This window comes from Wickerhamomyces anomalus, assembly GCF_001661255.1.
Source record: "Wickerhamomyces anomalus NRRL Y-366-8 unplaced genomic scaffold WICANscaffold_3, whole genome shotgun sequence".
NCBI lineage: Eukaryota > Fungi > Ascomycota > Saccharomycetes > Phaffomycetales > Wickerhamomycetaceae > Hansenula > Hansenula anomala.
In genome coordinates this window covers 1,769,848-1,789,813 of record NW_017567112.1, presented here as the reverse complement: position 1 = coordinate 1,789,813, position 19,966 = coordinate 1,769,848, and the positions used below count along the sequence as shown (strand labels likewise).

The 19,966-nt window shown below is 34.8% G+C and overlaps 10 protein-coding genes across 10 annotated transcripts; 4 read left to right on the top strand and 6 right to left on the bottom strand.

Moving 5' to 3' along the window:
- Positions 1-140: 140 nt before the first annotated feature.
- SED5 (t-SNARE syntaxin) lies at positions 141-1,387 on the bottom strand (the record flags this gene model as incomplete). The annotated part of the gene is made up of 2 exons (XM_019185664.1): positions 141-1,058; positions 1,373-1,387. 2 exons carry the CDS (start codon positions 1,385-1,387, stop codon positions 141-143), a joined length of 933 nt encoding a protein of 310 aa, XP_019039527.1.
- A 150-nt stretch (positions 1,388-1,537) lies between these two features.
- Positions 1,538-3,043, top strand: RRB1 (ribosome biosynthesis protein RRB1; the record flags this gene model as incomplete). The annotated part of the gene is made up of 1 exon (XM_019185663.1): positions 1,538-3,043. One exon carries the CDS (start codon positions 1,538-1,540, stop codon positions 3,041-3,043), a length of 1,506 nt encoding a protein of 501 aa, XP_019039526.1.
- Positions 3,044-3,152: 109 nt separating this feature from the next.
- Positions 3,153-3,950, bottom strand: WICANDRAFT_30290 (PQ-loop repeat-containing protein; the record flags this gene model as incomplete). The annotated part of the gene is made up of 1 exon (XM_019181712.1): positions 3,153-3,950. A coding segment is annotated over one exon (798 nt), but the record flags the coding sequence as incomplete, so codon positions are not given.
- Positions 3,951-4,158: 208 nt separating this feature from the next.
- Positions 4,159-6,099, bottom strand: WICANDRAFT_78921 (uncharacterized protein; the record flags this gene model as incomplete). Its single annotated transcript, XM_019184807.1, has 1 exon — positions 4,159-6,099. One exon carries the CDS (start codon positions 6,097-6,099, stop codon positions 4,159-4,161), a length of 1,941 nt encoding a protein of 646 aa, XP_019039524.1.
- Positions 6,100-6,158: 59 nt separating this feature from the next.
- On the bottom strand, positions 6,159-8,779 carry WICANDRAFT_42920 (uncharacterized protein). The gene has a single exon (XM_019182575.1). The coding sequence runs from the start codon at positions 8,738-8,740 to the stop codon at positions 6,341-6,343; it is 2,400 nt and encodes a 799-aa protein (XP_019039523.1). The 5' UTR covers positions 8,741-8,779; the 3' UTR covers positions 6,159-6,340.
- An 833-nt stretch (positions 8,780-9,612) lies between these two features.
- On the top strand, positions 9,613-10,839 carry WICANDRAFT_31085 (uncharacterized protein; the record flags this gene model as incomplete). The annotated part of the gene is made up of 1 exon (XM_019181796.1): positions 9,613-10,839. One exon carries the CDS (start codon positions 9,613-9,615, stop codon positions 10,837-10,839), a length of 1,227 nt encoding a protein of 408 aa, XP_019039522.1.
- An 880-nt stretch (positions 10,840-11,719) lies between these two features.
- On the top strand, positions 11,720-14,643 carry WICANDRAFT_92609 (C-1-tetrahydrofolate synthase). Its single transcript, XM_019186374.1, has one exon. The coding sequence runs from the start codon at positions 11,736-11,738 to the stop codon at positions 14,607-14,609; it is 2,874 nt and encodes a 957-aa protein (XP_019039521.1). The 5' UTR covers positions 11,720-11,735; the 3' UTR covers positions 14,610-14,643.
- A 173-nt stretch (positions 14,644-14,816) lies between these two features.
- Positions 14,817-15,197, bottom strand: WICANDRAFT_84200 (NADH dehydrogenase [ubiquinone] 1 alpha subcomplex subunit 6; the record flags this gene model as incomplete). Its single annotated transcript, XM_019185662.1, has 1 exon — positions 14,817-15,197. The coding sequence occupies one exon, from the start codon at positions 15,195-15,197 to the stop codon at positions 14,817-14,819; it is 381 nt and encodes a 126-aa protein (XP_019039520.1).
- Positions 15,198-16,967: 1,770 nt separating this feature from the next.
- On the top strand, positions 16,968-18,368 carry WICANDRAFT_29776 (SKN1/KRE6 family beta-glucan synthesis-associated protein; the record flags this gene model as incomplete). The annotated part of the gene is made up of 1 exon (XM_019181650.1): positions 16,968-18,368. One exon carries the CDS (start codon positions 16,968-16,970, stop codon positions 18,366-18,368), a length of 1,401 nt encoding a protein of 466 aa, XP_019039519.1.
- A 57-nt stretch (positions 18,369-18,425) lies between these two features.
- On the bottom strand, positions 18,426-19,822 carry TFA1 (transcription factor TFIIE subunit TFA1). Its single transcript, XM_019186373.1, has one exon. It carries the CDS (start codon positions 19,780-19,782, stop codon positions 18,493-18,495), a length of 1,290 nt encoding a protein of 429 aa, XP_019039518.1. The 5' UTR covers positions 19,783-19,822; the 3' UTR covers positions 18,426-18,492.
- Positions 19,823-19,966: the final 144 nt, after the last annotated feature.

The window sequence follows — 19,966 nt, the reverse complement described above, 5'->3', positions numbered from 1 at the left end:
AGGTTTAATTTACGAATAGTATAATGCTTGTAGATTGTTGTTGATAATGCCCTTTATCAATGTTAATTTTTTATTACAATTACATTCTATAAAATGTGTAAGCATAATTGACCTTTTGTTCCTCGTCCCTTTTCTTTTCCTCAATTCACCAGAATCCATAAGATGAAAAATATTATTAGAACACCAAAAATCTTCAAATACAACCATCTATTTTGATTGATGCTATTGAAATATTTCAACAATTCTCTTTGTGCTCCAGTTATATTTAAATCGATATCTTCAACATTCGTATCGATTCTTTGAATAACTTCACTTTGTTCATTAACCATTGTGGCCAATTGTTGAAATAAATTACCAACCTCATTAATTGTACTCTCTATAGTCTCCACTGCCAAATTACGATCTTGCATATACTGTGATGATTGTTCTTCGAGTAATTGTAATTGTTGGTCTTGTGGTAATGATAACAATGCATTGTTTTCACCCCCATTTGAAGGTGTGTCCATTAGGAAGGGATTATCAGATGCTACTGTTGTAGCATGATTTGTAAGTTGTTGCTGTTGTTGTAATGTAGAGAAAAATTTCTCTTTTCTTGATTTATTTTCTAACTCATTTTTTTGTCTAGTTTCTAAAACTTCTTTGAAATTACCACTAACGTTCTTCATCTTTGTATTCAATAATTGAACGATATTTTTGGAATTTGTTTTCAACTCTTCATTGCTTGTCTCATTTCCTGTCTTTAAATAATCTTGTAGGTTTTTCAAATTCTTTTCAATCTTCACAATATCTTGTTTGATAACATATGTCAACTCTGAAATTTCAATAGGTTTGTCATCGAATAGTGGTTTCTTTTTTGCCAATAATGCTAGCTTACCCAATAGTTCCGAGGTATGCGATATATCTTTTGCAATCTTTGAAGCTCTTTGTTGAAATTCAGATCTTTTAATGTTTGGAGGTGCAACTTGTTGATTATTTTGATGTTGAGATTTGTTTATTCTTTTGTTGAAAGTAGTCACACACTGCTGGAACTCAACCGTACGGTTCCTGATGTCCTGCGCCTGCCCTGGCATGTAGTTTGACATGATATGAGTGATAAGGATTGGTTGAAACTGGGTTTTGTGGATATAGCCTTTGATAATCTTAGTGTATTCGTGTTAACGTTTCTCGCAATTGTTTTTGAGAGATCTTGGTATCCGAGGGCTTCAAAGTAGCTATGGCTGTCATGTGACTACCCTCGTTTTTTCCTAGTTAGAACTACCAAAATTAGGAATAGCCTAATTAACAGCTTTCCAAAATTTCTGAAATTAATTTAAAAGCTTTAAATCACTTTAAAGATTACATCGTACAAACTTGAATATAACCCCCTATTTACAGTCTCAAGTTCCATGGCGTTAATGTTGAGAATTTGACTATAATTTCGAGAAGGGTAATAAAATAAAAAAAAAATTATATGCAAGAAAAAAAATTTGAAGCATAAGCTCATCTTGAAATTATATACTACGTCAAGGTTTTCTCCATTGGGAACGATAGATTAAAGATGTCTAAAAGATTAAATGAAGATGTGGAGGACATCCCAAGAAATACAGCCTCTAAGGGTGCTGCCGGGGATATTCCAAATGCCAACAAAATTGAAGCATTAGAAAATGATGTTGATATGGGTGAATTTGAAGATCCTTATAGTGATGAATTTGAAAGTGATGAAGAAATTGTTGAAATTGATTCCAATGGTGAAGGTGAAGAAGATGCACAAGATGTTATTCAAAAGGATCAAGGTGAAGATTTGAAAGAATCAACAATATATTTACCACATAAATCAAAACCTTTGGGCCCTGATGAAGTTTTAGAAGCCGATCCTTCAGTTTATGATATGTTACATAATGTCAATTTACCATGGCCTTGTCTTACTTTAGATATTTTACCAGATCATTTAGGGAACGAAAGAAGAAATTTCCCAGCTTCATTATATGTCACCACTGCAACACAAGCTGAAAAGAAGAAAGATAATGAATTATATGTTTTGAAATTAAGTCAACTTTCTAAAACTTTGGTTAAAGATGAAGAAGAAGATGCTGATGATGAAAATGAAGATGAAGAATATGAAGGTGATCCAATCATGGAGAGTGAATCAATCCCATTACGTGATACTACTAATAGAATAAGAGTATCACCACATTCTTCATCAACTGGTGAATATTTTACAGCTACTTCAAGTGAAAATGGTGAAGTTTTAATTTATGATTTAAGCTCACAATATAAAGCATTCGATTCACCAGGTCATACAATTCCAAAAAATGCTAAAAAACCAATACATACTATTAAAAACCATGGTAATGTTGAAGGTTATGGTTTAGATTGGTCTCCATTAATTAATACCGGTAGTTTATTATCTGGTGATTGTTCAGGAAGAGTCTATTTAACAAACAGAACTAGCTCCAACTGGGTGACAGATAAAACCCCATTCACAGTAGATAATAATGAATCCATAGAAGATATACAATGGTCAAAAGCTGAACAAACCGTTTTTGCTACAGCAGGTACTGATGGATATATAAGAATTTGGGATACTAGATCCAAAAAGCATAAACCAGCTATTTCTGTGGTTGGTTCCAAAACTGATATCAATGTTATTTCTTGGTGTGATAAGATCAATTATCTACTAGCTAGTGGTGATGATGATGGTAAATGGGGTATTTGGGATTTGAGAAACTTCAAACCAGGTAATCAACCTTCACCAGTTGCACAATATGATTTCCACAAAAGTGCAATCACTTCTATCAGTTTCAACCCATTAGATGAGTCAATTATTGCAGTCAGTTCAGAAGATAATACTGTTACTTTATGGGATTTATCAGTCGAAGCTGATGATGAAGAAATTAAACAACAAAAATCTGATGCAAAAGATTTGGAAGACATTCCACCACAATTATTATTTGTTCATTGGCAAAAAGATGTTAAAGATGTAAAATGGCATAAACAAATACCAGGTGCCTTAGTGAGTACAGGTACTGATGGATTAAACGTTTGGAAGACCATTAGTGTTTAGGAGAAAGAAGAAGAAAAACCAAAAGGGTAGTTGTATATTCCTATATCATTATTGTTATAGGAAAGAACTTTTGTTAATGCATAGATGTTTGTTTGTTTTTTTCGCTGTTCTATGAATCATCTTCGTTTGTGTAATATTGATCTTCGTTAACAAGTAAAACCTCTTCCTTTTCTGCGAAATACTCATAGTAAGAGCATAAAATCAATAAGGCACTTTGTAATGTAGCAGCAGTCAAAAATGGCAGCCAACTACTCCAGTTTGAACCTGGTTTCAGCATTAAAGTTGCAGTCCAGATAAACCCACCAGGGGTTTGAACACACATCATAGGAATAGACAAAGAACCAGACCGCTTCAAAGTCCACGTAGTCTTCAATTGTGGTAAGTATTGAATAATAGCAACTGTTGTGGAAAATACACCCAAAACTTTAGCATATAGTAAAATTGAATCATTTGTAAAGAACAAACTTGCAACAATCAATGTGATGATCATGAAGATCATAAATGAAGTTATATGTCTCCAAGCTCTAGCAACTTCTTCATAGACATAAAAATCATCTGGAGTATTCGTTAATAGGACGCATAGTAGGACAACTAATAAAGTTGATAGCGTTTGAAGCCCAACTTGTATTAACGATATTTGTGAATTGACGCATTCAAAAGTTGATAATTCTGAGCAGCAAGGTAATGATATAAATGACAGCAATATCAAATTTGAAGTAGCTGTAATACCTGATAATGATGAAAGTAATAAAAACACTGGAGATAATCCAACAGAAGACCTTGTTTGAATGATTTTGACATGTTGAGGTATGTAAGATATCACTATCCCTATCGATATGAAAACTGATGTGATAAAAGTTGACTTCAGGGGGTCCCTATAGATTGAGCAAGACGTTTCAAGCATGACAGTGTTAACGACTGGGGCAAATGTGATCCTTGATACTTTCCCTGTTCACTAGAAGTTTCTATACAATAGATGAAGGTTTTTGGCTTTGTCTGCGACGTCCCTTTTCAAGCGCGAATTTCCGGGTCACGTTCTGTTATCGCTTATGTGCACGTGAGAACGTGGCAGATAGAACGTTACGAATTTCAATCTAGATTATTAACTTTATCTATTAACGCCTTTTCAGGCTGTTTTTGAACTGTGTTCCTATACTGGATGTTGCTGTGTTGATTCTCAGTAGTGTTGTCCATAAGAGACACAGTGTCTTGGAGTTCATCTCCAACCATTCCCTAAAATCTTTGATAATGTTCAGAACTTCCAAAGATTGTTCTTTTGTGGAGGAGATAACAACTAACAACAATGAAAAATCTTTGATGTACATAAACAATGATCTCGACCAGTTATACCAAAACCCATGGATAACCAATGATGGTAAATTTCTTAAGAATTTGACTATATCGCGAAGGAGAACCTTAGCATCGTCGAAACAAATATCTTTGAACTTATTCACGCCATAAATTTGAAACCTGGAGCGGAATAAAATTAGTTTAAGAACAAAATAAGACAATGTTATCGAATGGAATGGGACCGAGGATGCAGACTCAATTTCTTTGAAACCATCATACCATATGGACAGTTTCTCTTCAAAACCTCTTATTGCATCAGGTTTTTCTTCCTTAGGAACACTTTGAAAAGAAAAAAGCTTTTCATCAGTATCATTCAAAATGAAAGTTAGTTCAATCAGTTTCAGGAAAAACTTCTTACTATTTATATCAGAGAAATATTGGGACACATCTTCAAACAATTCATTTATATCTGAGGGAATTTCAACATTGTAGCTTTTTTCATTAATCAAGCTTGGAGTTCCAACAACAAAATTGTTCCATTTTTCCATGATAAACACCGTCCACCACAACCTCTTTCTTAATGCCTTTTCGTCATCTGGTATTTTCCAATCACTGCAATCAACATGAAGTCCTAAAGTAAAGCAAACAGAAACCAAATTAGATAAAACCGTTCTTTCGAAAGAGTTTGATTGTGAATATTTTTTGAACGAAATAATTTGGAAAAATAAAATCAAAGACTTAACAGTGGTGAGATCTGGGGTATGAAGCTCATCTTGTAAAAGGTTCCAAGCCACTGTGAACAACTCATTTCTATTCTTTAAAATTGGAAGTTCTTGGTCATCAAAGAAAATTGACATTGATGTATCATGCCTTTCCCAACCTTTACCGATTTTGGCTAAAAGTAATGTGAACAATGGAGACCCACCACTTATATCATTAAATTCCACTGTTTCATTTGAAAATATCTTTCCTAAAAAATCACCATCAAGAATCGGAAGAAATGGGAAAATAAACTTCATATATAATACTGCCAAGTTTGGTGCACATTTGTAAAGCTTTTTGATCATTTTCTTATCAAATCCTGGAGTTGAATACTCTTTAGTCTGTTCTCTTAACAACTTCTTAGTCTTAAATGAAAATACAGCTGGCATCTCTGAATCTCCCAATTTCCTGAAAAACTTTTGCTTGAAAAAACATTCATCATTATCATCATAGCTATAATAATTGAACCGCAAGAATGGATCGTATTCCCCTGAAAACCCATAATACATAAATGATGTGTCTCCATGCCTCTTGTCAATCGGAATACCATCACCATTCGTATCTGCATTATAGCCTGAGATCCTTGTAGTCGAGCCTGGGTTCTGGTTTATACTGATTGCTTCTGCTAATGGAAAGTCAGATTGTAAGAGCTCCTCATCAAGAACATTAATCCAATCCATGTCGCCAATGAGATCTAAAAATTGGGCACCATTGTTGATGTTGAAGTCCACAGGGGAGCTTTGAGGGTTTGAAACAGCTGGTGATTCCACAGTGGAAGGCGATGAATGATTCGTAGAAGCTGCTTTTGCTGGACACAAGCTGCAAGACAAGTCTCTAGTTTTGCATTGTTTACATCTTTCATCATTGTCTTCACTGTTTACACATTTGACCTTCTTTTCACGACAGAACGAGCATGATTTCCTCCCAGATGGCACTCTCCTCGAACTAAAGGTGAAGACATTGAACAGTTTGTTATCCTCGGGCTCAAACTTCCTTTTACTCATTCTTTTGGCCTCCTGAACCTCAGTGAAGATGAAGGTTTCCAACTTTTGACTTCCAGCATTTTTATGATTAGATATCTCCGCGAATCTGAGAGATCGTCCTAAATAAGCAAGAGCCGCACAAAGCCGCAAGAATATACATTTTTACTCTCATTGGCGAATCATTACAGTTTTCCTCCATAAAATACTTTTAAAAATTAGGAACTATCATATTCATTAAAAATTCATAAAAAAACAAACCCCTTTATGGATAACTTCCAGATCTTGGGCCGAAATACCCATCAATGGCCCCCAATGTAACATTCAACAAAGTTTGACGACCTTCACCACCATCAACACCTTTTGTAATAACAGTATTACCCCACCAGTTTAGTTTCTTTGGATGGTAGTTAACTGAAAAGAAAATAATCACAGCACTGAATGCAACAGCAGCAGAGAAGGATGCAGTTAAAACAAAATTATATTTCTCCCACCATGAAGTGTATTTTCTTCTCACATAATACATAAAGAAGAATGAAAAATAAAGACCAGTTGTGACATATGACAAATTATATGGTGCATATTGGTATAAACCTCCAATGATCAGAACTGGCTCAAAATATTTTGTCACTCTTGGGAAATATCTTTTAGCTAATAGACATGGGAAAACTAACAGGAACCCAATCAAGAAACAATACTGTAACACAGGATATAAACCATTGAAAACTCTCTTTGGCCCAATGACACCCCAGAATGTAGCACTTGAATAGAAATTCAATTCTTTTGGACAAGAAAACTTGTTTGCAGCTTTTGATGTACAAATGTTTTCAACATTTTCGATTTGCCAATTGATAACACCTAAAGCAACAAAAACTTGAAGAGTAGTAGAAACCAATTGGCCTCTAAAGATCGCCATTGGAGGAATTTTAGCATAGTGGGCCAATTTTTGGTCAGCAATATATGATTCAGCTTGACTATCAATATTGTGACTGAGTGACTTCAATGTGTTTAAAGCTAACGCGTTACCTGGTAAAGCATATCCAATAATCAATTCTGTAAGAACATTCATAGTCAATGAGAACCCAGTTGTAGCCAAAATGATGGTAATTGGAACCAAAAAAACAAGATTCAATCCCAAGATGAAAAAAATACCCCATACTGGTGTTTGGGCTGGATAAACCTTAATACAGATTATAGCTAAAGCAATGGAAACAACTAAAATTGCAAAATAATACCAATCTGGAACCTCTTTGTATTTTTTCATCATAGTAGCATGTGGATCATTAAACCCAGCATATGTTGATCTTTTAAGATTTCTCAAATTCTTGTAAAATTGAATCATACCCATCTTGATTGTTGAAAACTCTTGAACAACTGTATAGCAAAAAGTAAATGGATAGATAGCAAAATAAGCTCCATAAACTAACAAGTTACCTGCAGTATAAAATGGTGGTGAATAGTCTTGATATTTCTTTTCATCCAACATACTGTTTGCATCTAAAATCTTGCTTGAAACATATTTCTTCCCCTTATTGTCATAAATGGCATTATTATTGATTGGTAGGAAGCCTGTCCATTTATAGTTGGATTTAAAAAGAGCCAAAACAACAAAGAACCCGATGAAAGTACCAATATATTGATTCAACTGGGAAAAAAATGGAATGGTCAAAGCAAAGTTATAATCCACAATATTCCAATCAAATGTAACCCATGGGTTGAAACCTAAGCCATATTGAGAACCAGTAACTGTTGCCAAATTAAAGTTGTTTGGTGCAATCCATGTGATCCAACTGAAAGTTGATAAAGCTTCAAAGATAAACGTTGGAAACCAGTTGTATAGGAACATACCACAAAAGCAAACAAGGAAAAAGTTATATTTACTAATTTTCCAGCCATTAATCACTTCTTTCTTTTCAGGTTTCAATAAAGCTCTGTTCAAACTTAATGTTGGAAGTAATGTTGGCCATATGCATCTTTGTTCATAAACACAGAATCTTCTAACTAACGAAACCAATCCAAAACCTAATAGTTGAGAGGAGGCCATCAATAAAAATTGGTAGCCAAAGTCAATCCAAGGGGTAGGGAAGAAAACTGGTAATTTTTGCATATAAATGTTATGACTAACATATGTGTAAGGAATTGCAACATTAAAAATAATGGTTGCAAACATTTGTTCTTTGTAAGTCCAAGGACCAGGATTCAAAGAATGTCTTGTACCTCTAACTGTGAATCCCCAATCAGGTAAAACCTTAGCCAAAAGCTTACCACAAGGATATAACATGACTTGAATCATTGGTGATTTCAACGATATAGCTGGTTTACGATGCATAAAGAATTCATTAACACCAGCACCAATAATTGTCCAAAATAAACCCAGAAAGTATGCACGAATGGTCTCAATAGGAATTGTTAAATCATCAACTGGGTCTGTAACTGCTCTAATTTCTGGATATGGCGAGTGGAAAACAATCAAACCAGCTTCCAGTTTACATTGGAATTCCCACTCCTCTTCATTCAAATGAGAAGCTTCATGGCCTTGTACTAGTTCTTCCATTAAAGCATATACCTCACTTGGAAAGTTTGCGTCACCTTGATGATGGAGTAAAGCATCTTTCAAATGTTGAACAGCGTCATTAATTTTCAATTCCTCAATCTTTTCCACCATATACTGAACTTCAGGTGGGAAAGTACTAATGTCAGCTAAATCTTGCTCTTCAACAACACCATGACCACAACGTCCCAAAATGATTTCTCGTTGTCTTAAATCTAAGGATTTGGAAATGAAGCCAGATTGTAACTCAACATCTTGTACACCAATAACATAACCACCTTTCTTCTCACGTGATGCGATACTTAACTCAGAGCTACTCATCATAGTATGCTTCAAATGAGCAGTGTTTGTGTTTAACTTTATGCTTCTTTCAACAAACTCAAATGCGATGGGTTTGGGGTTCTTCAAGTCTTTTATATACGATGTAAAAAGATGGAGCTTATCAGTCACTTGATCAAAGATGGGAGTAGTTTTGGAGTACTAAAACTATCATCAGATCATGATCATTTTCCGTATAAATGATGATAAAGAGGCGAGTGCTATCTGTTGCAAATCTCTGTTTAGCTCCATGTAATCGTTCGTAGCTGCTTTATCAATCAAGAAGCTGCATACCAAAATGACTCTTTGTTGACAAAATTATTCGGGCCCTCTGCCATCGACAACAAGCGGAATCTCGGATATTTCCCGATATGGTAGAGGCGCCGAAATCTAACTTCCAGCAGTAGTAATCCTCCGAAGCTTGTCCGGACCCTTGATACCAATCGTGGTATTATTAGTCCGAAGTGTAATAAGATGATGAAGATAACTGTTGAGGCATAACTTTCATTTATTGATCAACGAAATGAGGGTATTTGTTCATTGGCCGTTTAATCATGACTCTCATGGGCACCTTCTCATTTCCCAAAAAGCTATAAAAGATGCTCAAAGTCTTTACTGTTTAATGGTTCCAAATTCACAGTTCATCCAATTAGTCAATTAAAAGAATAATGACAGTTAACCCAGATTTCTACCCACATATTATTGTTAAAGGTGATCCTTTCCAAAGAGGTTTATCACATGGTCAACAGTTGAAGTATAAGATTCAACAGTTAGCTAACCATTATTTGACTGAAGCTGATATCCCAAAATGGTCGTTTTGTGAACATATAATTCAAAACTATTACATGCCAGCTTTGGAAAAATATGATCCTACAGCTTATGATGAAATCAAAGGTATTGCAGAAGGTAGTGAATTGCCAATTGAACAGATCTTTTTGATTAACGCAAGATATGATTTAACCAAATATAAGAACAACAAGGAAGATCTTTACAAGATGAAAGATGATTCAGAATGTACTGCTGCTACAATCATTGATGAAACTGGTGTTAAAATTGCTCAAAACTGGGATTTAGATGCTTATGTTTTCGATCATGATTTATGTGTCATTTTAGAAGCACACACTGAAGATTATGAAAACTTGCCAAAAACCATTATCACACTTGGTGAAGTTGGCCAATTAGGTAGATCAGGTATGAATTCCAAAGGTTTGGGTTTATGTGCAAACTCATTGAATTCAAATATTGATTCTTTTGACTTCCCTAAACCAGGCCCAACCTTAGAACATCCAGCTGTAATTCCAATTAGTTTTGCCAGAAGAAAATATTTAAGTTGTCATAACTATGCTAATGGTTTAAAATATATTGTTGGTGCTCCAAGACACGTTGGTGGTAATGTTATGGTTGCAACTAAAGAACGTGAAGCTATTGATTTTGAATTGATTCCTCAAAGTTATTTTACAATTTATCCAACATTTGTTGATGAAGAAGGTCGTGAATGTTTACCTCATTCTAATGGTCGTGCTGTTCTAGTCCATTCAAATCATTTTGTTTCTTCAGGTTACTCACCAGCAGCTGGTGTTCTTTACTGCCGTAACCCAGGTGGCTCCTCATTGTACCGTCACAGAAGAATTTTGACCAGAATAGTTGATGCTTTCAGAGAAACCCCAAGAGGTAAAGGAATTTCAACTAATGCTGTAAAAGAATCATTTTCAGATAGAGCTTGTGCTCCTTGCGCATTATCAGAATCAAAAAATGCAAGATCCGAGCCTGCAAATGATGAAGTTTTGGTGACTGTTGCAAGTGTTGTCTATGATTTGACAAAAGGTGTCATGACTGTTTGTAAAGGTCCACCACATGTTGGTAAATGGAAAGAGTACAAAATTAATTTAGAGTGAAATGCACATTTTAATTCAAGCACAGAGGACAAAATACTAGTAGATATCAGATCCTGCTCTAATTCTCGTGGTTCATTGACTGATTGAAGGCATCGCACGGTAATCCATACACCATGAACTGAAGGAAAATTCGTCTTCAAAACCAAGTAAAATCATCTGCATAAAATAAAATCTACGCGCTAAGCAGATACTCAAGCAACATAGTCACTTTTTGGACTAATATCCTTTCCAATCTTTCTCAAAGTTGAGCACCAACAGTAACTCCTATGACAAAATAAACTGGCTACCTGATAAAAACTAAAAGTTTTATCGCCGAAGATCGCGGGCCGCGCTTTACGGATTTAACTACGGCCGGGTCACCCCTGGGAAGTCAAACTAAATCATTTATTAATAAGAAAATTTGTTAAAGAAGATAGTGTTTTCTCCTCTTTAAAGCAATATGCTAGTTTTGCTTTATGCTTAAATGCTCTTAAATCTCCTTTTAAACGTGTTTAAAAAATTTCAAATATTTTTGTATAGATTTTTAAGCTGAATTTAAATTTAATAAGTTGGCTAATTGTGGAAATTAATAAATAATAATTCCAAAAACTTATATACAGCGTGGGAAATACAGTGTAGAATAACGCTTGCTAGTTAATATAAGCAAATTATGCTTATCGATGTTTAATTTATACATTTAATTGAACTTCTTCATTCAAAAGGGCAGACACCTGTCAGGGTAGTGACCGTACCGCCGTTTGCGGTGCGATGAGGTGACCCGCAAATTACATAGTTTATTTTTTTTCACATGTATTACGTAAAAACTATGACAAAAACGTTATTGAATTTTTCACACTTCAATCTGAATACAACTTTACCTTCAAATATTCTTCCATATTCAAATCACTCACAAAGACATGTTGAGTACCCTAACCAAAAGATCTAACGTCCTGAGTAGGCGTTGGAGATACTACACTACACTTTCAGGTTTAAAATTATCTAAATCAATCAGAAATGAAGCAGCCAGAAAGGTTGAACAAATCAGAATTTCATACCCAAAATTTAGACCAACTTTGAAGATTATTCAAGTTGGATCCAGACCAGACTCTACTACTTATGTCAATATGAAGCTTAAGGCTTCCAAAGAGTCCGGAGTTGATTGTATTATTGAAAAATTGGATGAAAACATCTCAGAATTAGACCTTTTGAATAAGATTGATCAAATCAATCAGGATGACTCGATACATGGTTTATTGATTCAATTACCATTACCAAAGCATTTGAATGAACCAAAGATTACCAATTTTGTTTCCGATGATAAAGACGTTGATGGGTTTGGTCGTTATAATATTGGTGAACTTTCCAAAAAAGGTGGTGATCCAAAATTTATTCCATGTACCCCAAATGGTTGTATGAAACTATTGGAAGAATCTGGTATTGAATTATCTGGTAAAAATGCAGTTGTCTTAGGTAGATCTGATATTGTCGGTATCCCTGTTGCTTCTTCGTTACAAAAGAAAAATGCAACAGTTACAATTTGTCATTCAAGAACTAAAAATATTGCTGAAATTTTGAAAACTGCTGATGTTGTCATTGCCGCTATTGGCCAACCAAATTTTGTTAAAGGTGAGTGGTTAAAAGAAGGTGCTGTTTTGATTGACGTCGGTATCAATTATATCCCAGATTCATCCAAAAAATCTGGTCTCAAATTAGTTGGTGATGCTGATTTTGAAACTTGTAAAAGTAAAACATCTTTCATCACTCCAGTTCCAGGTGGTGTTGGTCCAATGACTGTTGCGATGTTGGTTCAAAATGTTTTACTAGCAGCTGAAAGACAATTAGCTAGAGATCAATCCTTACCACAATTTTCTCCTCTTCCTTTACAATTAGAAACCCCTGTCCCATCAGATATTGCCATTTCAAGAGCTCAAACTCCAAAGTTAATCAAAGACGTCGCTGAAGAATTGAAGTTGAAAGAAAATGAATTAGAGTTATTTGGCCATTACAAAGCCAAAATCAACTTGAAGGCATATGATCGTATTAAAGATCGTAAAGATGCCAATTATGTTTTAGTTGCAGGTATCACCCCAACTCCTTTAGGTGAAGGTAAATCAACCACCACCATGGGTCTTGTTCAAGCCTTGTCTGCTCATTTACACATTCCAGCTATTGCTAATGTTAGACAACCATCTATGGGTCCTACTTTTGGTGTCAAAGGTGGTGCAGCTGGTGGTGGTTATGCTCAAGTTATTCCAATGGATGAATTTAATATGCATTTGACTGGTGATATCCATGCCATTGGAGCTGCTAACAATTTACTAGCTGCTGCTATTGATACCAGAATGTTCCATGAAGCTACACAAAAGAAAGATGAGACTTTTTATAAGAGATTAGTCCCGGTTAAAGGTGGTTCAAGAAAATTCACTAAATCAATGTTGAAGAGATTGAACAAATTAGGTATCAATAAAACTAACCCAGACGAGTTGACCCCTGAAGAAATCAAAAAATTTGCTAGATTAGACATTAACCCAGATACCATCACTATCAAACGTGTTGTTGATGTTAACGATAGATTTTTACGTCAAGTTACTATTGGTCAAGCTCCAACTGAAAAAGGCTTCACTAGAAAGACTGGGTTTGATATCACAGTTGCCTCTGAATTGATGGCTATTTTAGCTTTATCCAATGACTTACATGACTTACAAAAAAGAGTTGGTAACATTGTCATTGCTTTGAACAATGATAACGAACCAGTTACTGTTGATGATTTAGGTGCAGCAGGTGCAATTAGTGCTTTATTAAAAGATGCTGTTAAACCAACATTAATGCAAACATTAGAAGGTTCACCTGTTTTGATCCATGCTGGTCCATTTGCAAACATTTCTATCGGTGCCTCATCTGTCATTGCTGATAAATTGGCCTTGAAACTTGTTGGTTCAAGCTCCAGTGATCCATCTGATCAAAAAGGTTTTGTTGTTACTGAAGCTGGTTTTGATTTCACAATGGGTGGTGAAAGATTTTTGAACATTAAATGTCGTGCTTCAGGTTTAGTTCCAAACACTGTTGTTTTAGTTGCAACTATTAGAGCTTTGAAATTACACGGTGGTGCTCCAAATGTCAAACCAGGTCAATCATTACCAGATGAATATTTGCAAGAAAACTTGGATTTAGTTAGAATCGGTACTGCAAATTTGGCAAAACAAATTGCAAATGTTAAGAAATTTGGTGTCAATGTTGTTGTTGCCATCAATCAATTTAAGAATGATACCGAAGCTGAAGTCAATTTGGTCAAACAATTAGCTAAAGAAGCTGGTGCGTTGGATGCTGTTGAAAGTAATCATTGGGAAGAAGGTGGTCTTGGTGCTGTTAAATTAGCAAAAGCTGTTGTTGAATCTGTTAAACATTCAAATCCTGAAAAATTTAATTTCTTATATGATGTTAATGATTCTGTCGAAGGTAAATTATCTTCAATTGTTACAAATCTATACAACGGTTCATCCATCAAGGTTTCTGAACAAGCTGCAGCTAAGATCAAAACTTATGAAGAACAAGGTTTTGGTAACCTGCCAATTTGTATCGCAAAGACTCAGTACTCTTTATCACATGATGCTAATTTGAAGGGTGTTCCAAGTGGATTTGAATTTCCAATCAGAGATATCAGAGCATCAATCGGTGCTGGATACTTGTATGCATTAGCTGACGAAATACAAACAATTCCAGGTTTACCAACCCATGCTGGTTACATGAATGTGGAAGTCAGTGAAGATGGTGATATTGAAGGATTATTTTGAAATGTATATTAATATGGTTTATATTTAAAAGGGGAGAAAAATATATGCAATACACATACAGTTATAGAGTATTCTTGTGTTTGTATTTTTCAATAGTTTGAATAAATAAATAGATGAATAAATAGGTTGAATAAATAAGTCATTGACAATAAATAATAAATAAGGGGTGTCATGCAATCATTGAACCAAGACTGGAAACTTGTATAATCAAAAACCTTTCAAGAATTTACCAACAAATGAGTCCGCAATTTTAGCATCTTTACTGAATCTTGTATCACCTTCAAATTCAAAGTAACGCATAACGTGTGGAGTTTGTTTCCAAAAGTTGATCAATTCTTGGTATTCCATTTGACCTTTTGCAAGTAGCACATTGTTGATGTTGATATCTTTTTGAAATCTGTTTCTTTCAAATTCTTGTCTGATTTTAGTTCTAACGACACCAACTGGTAGATCTAATTCGTACAATTCAATAAATACTGGGGCACTTCTTAAATACTTTCTGTAAAGACTCAAGACTCTTTGACTCAATTCGCCCGAGTTCAAGCTTCTCTTTGTGGTCTCTGCAAAGGCTGTTGGAAGAGTAGGCATATCGATAACTTAGTTCCTATGAAAGTTTTATTTGGATCATCAAGAGTTGTTGAAAGTTGTTGTTTCTCCCTTATTTCGAAATTTGATGGTGAAAAACAATATTCCGATGTCGATCACGTGAGTTATATCGGAATATACCTCTTTGGGACTTGAATGGAGTTTATGCAGGCTAAAGTTTAAGCATTTTTTGACACATTCGTTTAACAAGAATACTATGGAATTTGGCATGATACATAATCAAATACGTGAATTTGCCCACGCTCATCTTATCAATCTTCGAAAGTTATTTTAAGAAACTCTTATTCCTCTACAAGAGATTCCATATCGTCTGCGTCTAGTCTTTTGCGGCTTCTAACATATTGTATCTGTTTTCGAAGTCTTTCATAATCCAGAATCAGAACATCTAGAACAATGAAATTTCATCTGTAGTTCAAACAAGCTTGAATATATTTGTGGATGTGCCAAAATAACATGCATCCAGATGTACAGGAGCTTTCTTAGATTGAACCCAAATTTAGGTTTCGTGAAACCCTTTGTACACCAATGTTGAAAGTTGTCAATTTGAACCATTCGAGTGCACAAACTGTAGTAGTTGAGTATGAGCATACAGTATCACTTCTACTTATCACAGCCGGTTCTCCTTGGAAAAAATGTATGAATTTTTTTCCCATTCAAGAGGGATAAATGCGTTTTTCATCGCTTGAGAAGAGAGAATTTTACTGAAAAATAGTTGACAATAATAACAGACAAGATCAATACTATATCTACCAAGAGCTCTGGATATAGTAAATCATGAGAAATCAATTATGTAAAATGCTCAAAACTCGAACAAAACAGATTTTTTTGCACAATTTGCAGGTTTGTAGTGTGTGTACTCTGTATATTATGAGTAACTTTAATGAGATAGACAATTCGTTAGTACTGTACATTTCATTTGAAGAAATAAAAATAAAGATAAATCCACATTTGGCTCTCACCCACCTACCACGTCTATCTCAAGCAGTTGTTTTTAATAACATAATATATATTCAGACTGTTTTCAAGAGTTCACCACCACAGCATTTCAAGTGAAGAATTGATATCTATCAACATCTTGATGGACAGATATACTAGAAGCAGAAAAATAACATGCCAGCTCCAGAACAAGCAAGAAATTCAACAAGTGAAGAAAATGTCAAAACTGGCTTAAAAACTTCAGAAACTGTCATCAGTGAGAGAGACGTCTCTCCAGAACGTCAAGAAAAGAAAGTTGGTTCCTCATTTCAGCTCAAGAATTTGAATCCTTTTAATAAACAAAAAGCTAAAGACAATTCAAGTTATCAGCTTGACAATTTAGAAGAACTGAGACTCAAGAAGGATGATATTTTAAACAACTATCTTGATAATTCTGAAATGTACGATCCTACAAAGTATGGAGATACTTATAGTGATGATGAAAATTTCATTTTTGACGAAGACTTGAGAAAGCCGCCAAAACGCGCCAGAGTGAGAACAAGAACTTTGAACAGCTCAAGTGGAACATCTTCACCTACTGAAACTTCATCAGCAAACAGTGCTGGCGAAAATGCTGTTGATTCCAAGAATCCGTATTATAATTGCAAGTATCTAAAGAAGAATGAGAGGCTTGAGGCTGCTGAACGTGGTGAAGCATTGGGAGAAGATGATAGTGAAGATGAAGATGAAGATTTTATCAGTAGGTTGAAGAGAAGGTATAGAAAGGCAAAAAATAGATCGAAAGAAGCTTTTGGTACAATGAACTGTCAAAGATTGATGTTGTTGATTTCTTTGATTATAATAATAAGTGTTTTGTCATTTATTGTTCCATTTATTGCTCGCTCAAACAGATTTCCACATCATGAAGCTCCACCATTGGTTTTTGAACACATTAGTGACTATATATATCCTCAATTATCTGGTATTAGAACCAATATGGTTGATGAAGATACTCCAAGAGAGGCTTATGTTAGAAAGAATAGAGATGGTGAAGATTGGGAATTGGTCTTTTCTGATGAGTTTAATGCTGAAGGTAGAACATTTTATCCAGGAATGGATCAATTTTGGGAAGCTGTTGATTTACATTATGCTGCTACTAGAGATTTAGAATGGTATGATCCTGACGCAGTGATTACTTCTAATGGTACATTGAACTTGAGGATGGATGTTTTGCAAAATCATGGATTATTTTATAGAAGTGGTATGCTTCAAAGTTGGAATAAAATGTGTCATAGTGAAGGGATCGTGGAAATCTCAGCAAAATTACCTGGATCTTCCTTAACTGCTGGTTTGTGGCCTGGTTTATGGACTCTTGGTAACTTGGCCAGACCTGGATATATGGCTACTACTGATGGTGTATGGCCATACAGTTATGATGAATGTGATGCTGGTATTACTGCAAATCAATCAAGCGATGATGGGTTGTCACAATTACCTGGACAAAAGTTGAATAAATGTACTTGTAAAGGGGAAGATCATCCAAACAGAGGAGTTGGTAGAGGAGCTCCAGAAATTGATCTTTTGGAAGGTGCTCATTCAACTAAAGTTATCTTTGGTGTTGCTTCTCAAACTCTTCAAGTTGCCCCTTTTGATATTTGGTACCAACCTGACTATGATTTTATTGCAATTCATAATTTGAGTAAATCAAATCAAAATTCTTTTAGAGGTACACCTTTCCAAGAGATGGTTTCCACTATTACAACCATTAACGAGACTTGGTTTCAATATGTTGTTGATCCAGATGATCCAAATATTATTTTGGATGATCAAACTTATTTTCAAAAGTATGCAGTTGAATATTTGAGTAAAGTTCAAAGAAAAGAGGATGCTTATGTTAGATTTTTTTTAGGAGATGAGCCTACAGTTACAATAGAGGGTAGTGCAATGCATCCAGATGGTAATATAGGATGGAGAGATATGCCAAAAGAACCAATGTCTATGGTTTTGAATTTGGGTCTTTCTACAGCGTGGTCACAAATTGATTGGTTTCATATTAATTTTCCAGTTACTTTTGAAATTGATTATGTTCGTATTTATCAGCCAAAGTTAAAAACACAATTGACTTGTGATCCAGGTGACTTTCCAACTGGTGATTATATTGAAAGACATAAGAATGCTTATATGAATCCAAATTTAACAACATGGGAACAAGCTGGTTATGAATATCCAAAAAAATAAACTTGTACACCATTGTTGATCTCAAAAATGATACAAGTGGTGAAATAAACAAAAACGTTCGATTTGTCCTATATATATAACTATATTTATTTAATTAATGCTATTAAATCATGACAATGTAGACTTATTCTTCATCACTTTCTCCAAACTCCATTTCCTCCACAACTAAATCTTCAGCTTTTGGTTCATTATTCGTACTTTGTTCATTACTGTTTTGTTCTCCTGCAACATCTTCAAAATCAACATCATCAAACTCTTCATCTTCATCATCTTCCTCTTCTTCCTCATCTTCATCATTATCTTCATCATTTTCCTTTTGAGCCAATTGTTCATAATAAGCAGCCAAAGCATCTTGAGCTTCTTTATCTTGATCCTCAACAGTAGAGACAGATGGTGCAGTATCTTTGGTTGTTGCATTGGTTGAAACCTCAGTATTTACATCACCATCCTTATCAGTTTCCGGTTGAGCTTGTTCATTAGTTAAATCCTCAGTTGATTTCTTTTCAGAAGAATCCAAATCTTCAGGATCTTCTTTATCCAGTTTACCCAGTCCTTTACCGATAGTACTCTCTTCATGCCAAGATGGCAGAGCATTTTGTTTTCTCTTTTCCTCTTGTGCAATTGCTTGTTTTTCTCTTTGCAAATTATCATCATTAGCAGTTGTGATATTAACATGTAATGTAGCTTGAGATCTTGAGCCTGCATTCATAGAGCTTGCATTGTTCAAGTAAGAGTCTCTGCTGAACATCTTTCTGCTCTTGAAGTTTGAAACAGAGTATGAAGCATTTGAAGAAGCTTGGGCAGGAATAACTCTTGATAATGAAGTTTCATAGTTATTTTCAGGAATTGGACGTTCATCAATTTTTTTCAAATAATCAATAATAGGTTCAAGATCATTCATTAATTTTGAATATTTGACTTGATTTTCTTTAGCAATCTTTCCAGAATCATCTTCAATTAATGGTTCATTACATAAAGAACACAAAAATTCATTCTTCTCATAATTTAATAGAGCAACTGCATCTAGTTGTGAATACTTTGTTTTACAAACAGGACAAATGTAACCTTGAGGATTATTCTCCATATGCAAATCTTCTTTAATGTTTTGTACCACCGAATGAACCTTCCATTTAATTGAATCAATAGCTTCAGTGTAATGAATGAAATAATACGTTCTAGTGATCGGCCTCAATTGAGGTCCTTCTTCCTTTTGGACATGCACTGTTAACAATCTATCCTCCACTAATCTAGAGCACAATGATCTCAGTTCTTTTCTCTGTATACCTAAAAGATGTGATAAATCATCTTCTGAAAGTACCGAATGCAACAAAACAGCATCCAAAATGAGAACGTACGGTTTACCATAGAAACCTCTAGCAACAAATCGTATCAGCAAACGAACCGTATTATCCATTGTGATGACCTATTATGAAAGTCTGGAAGAGATATAAAACAGCAGGTAGTTGTTAATATTGAGTCCAAAATGAATTTGAAATAGTTGAGCTTAATAAATTCATCAAACCAAAATCAAAAAAAAAACACAGAATTCGCGGAAAGCTGTCACCAGTGGCAAAAACCCTTCCCAATTCGGAATACGA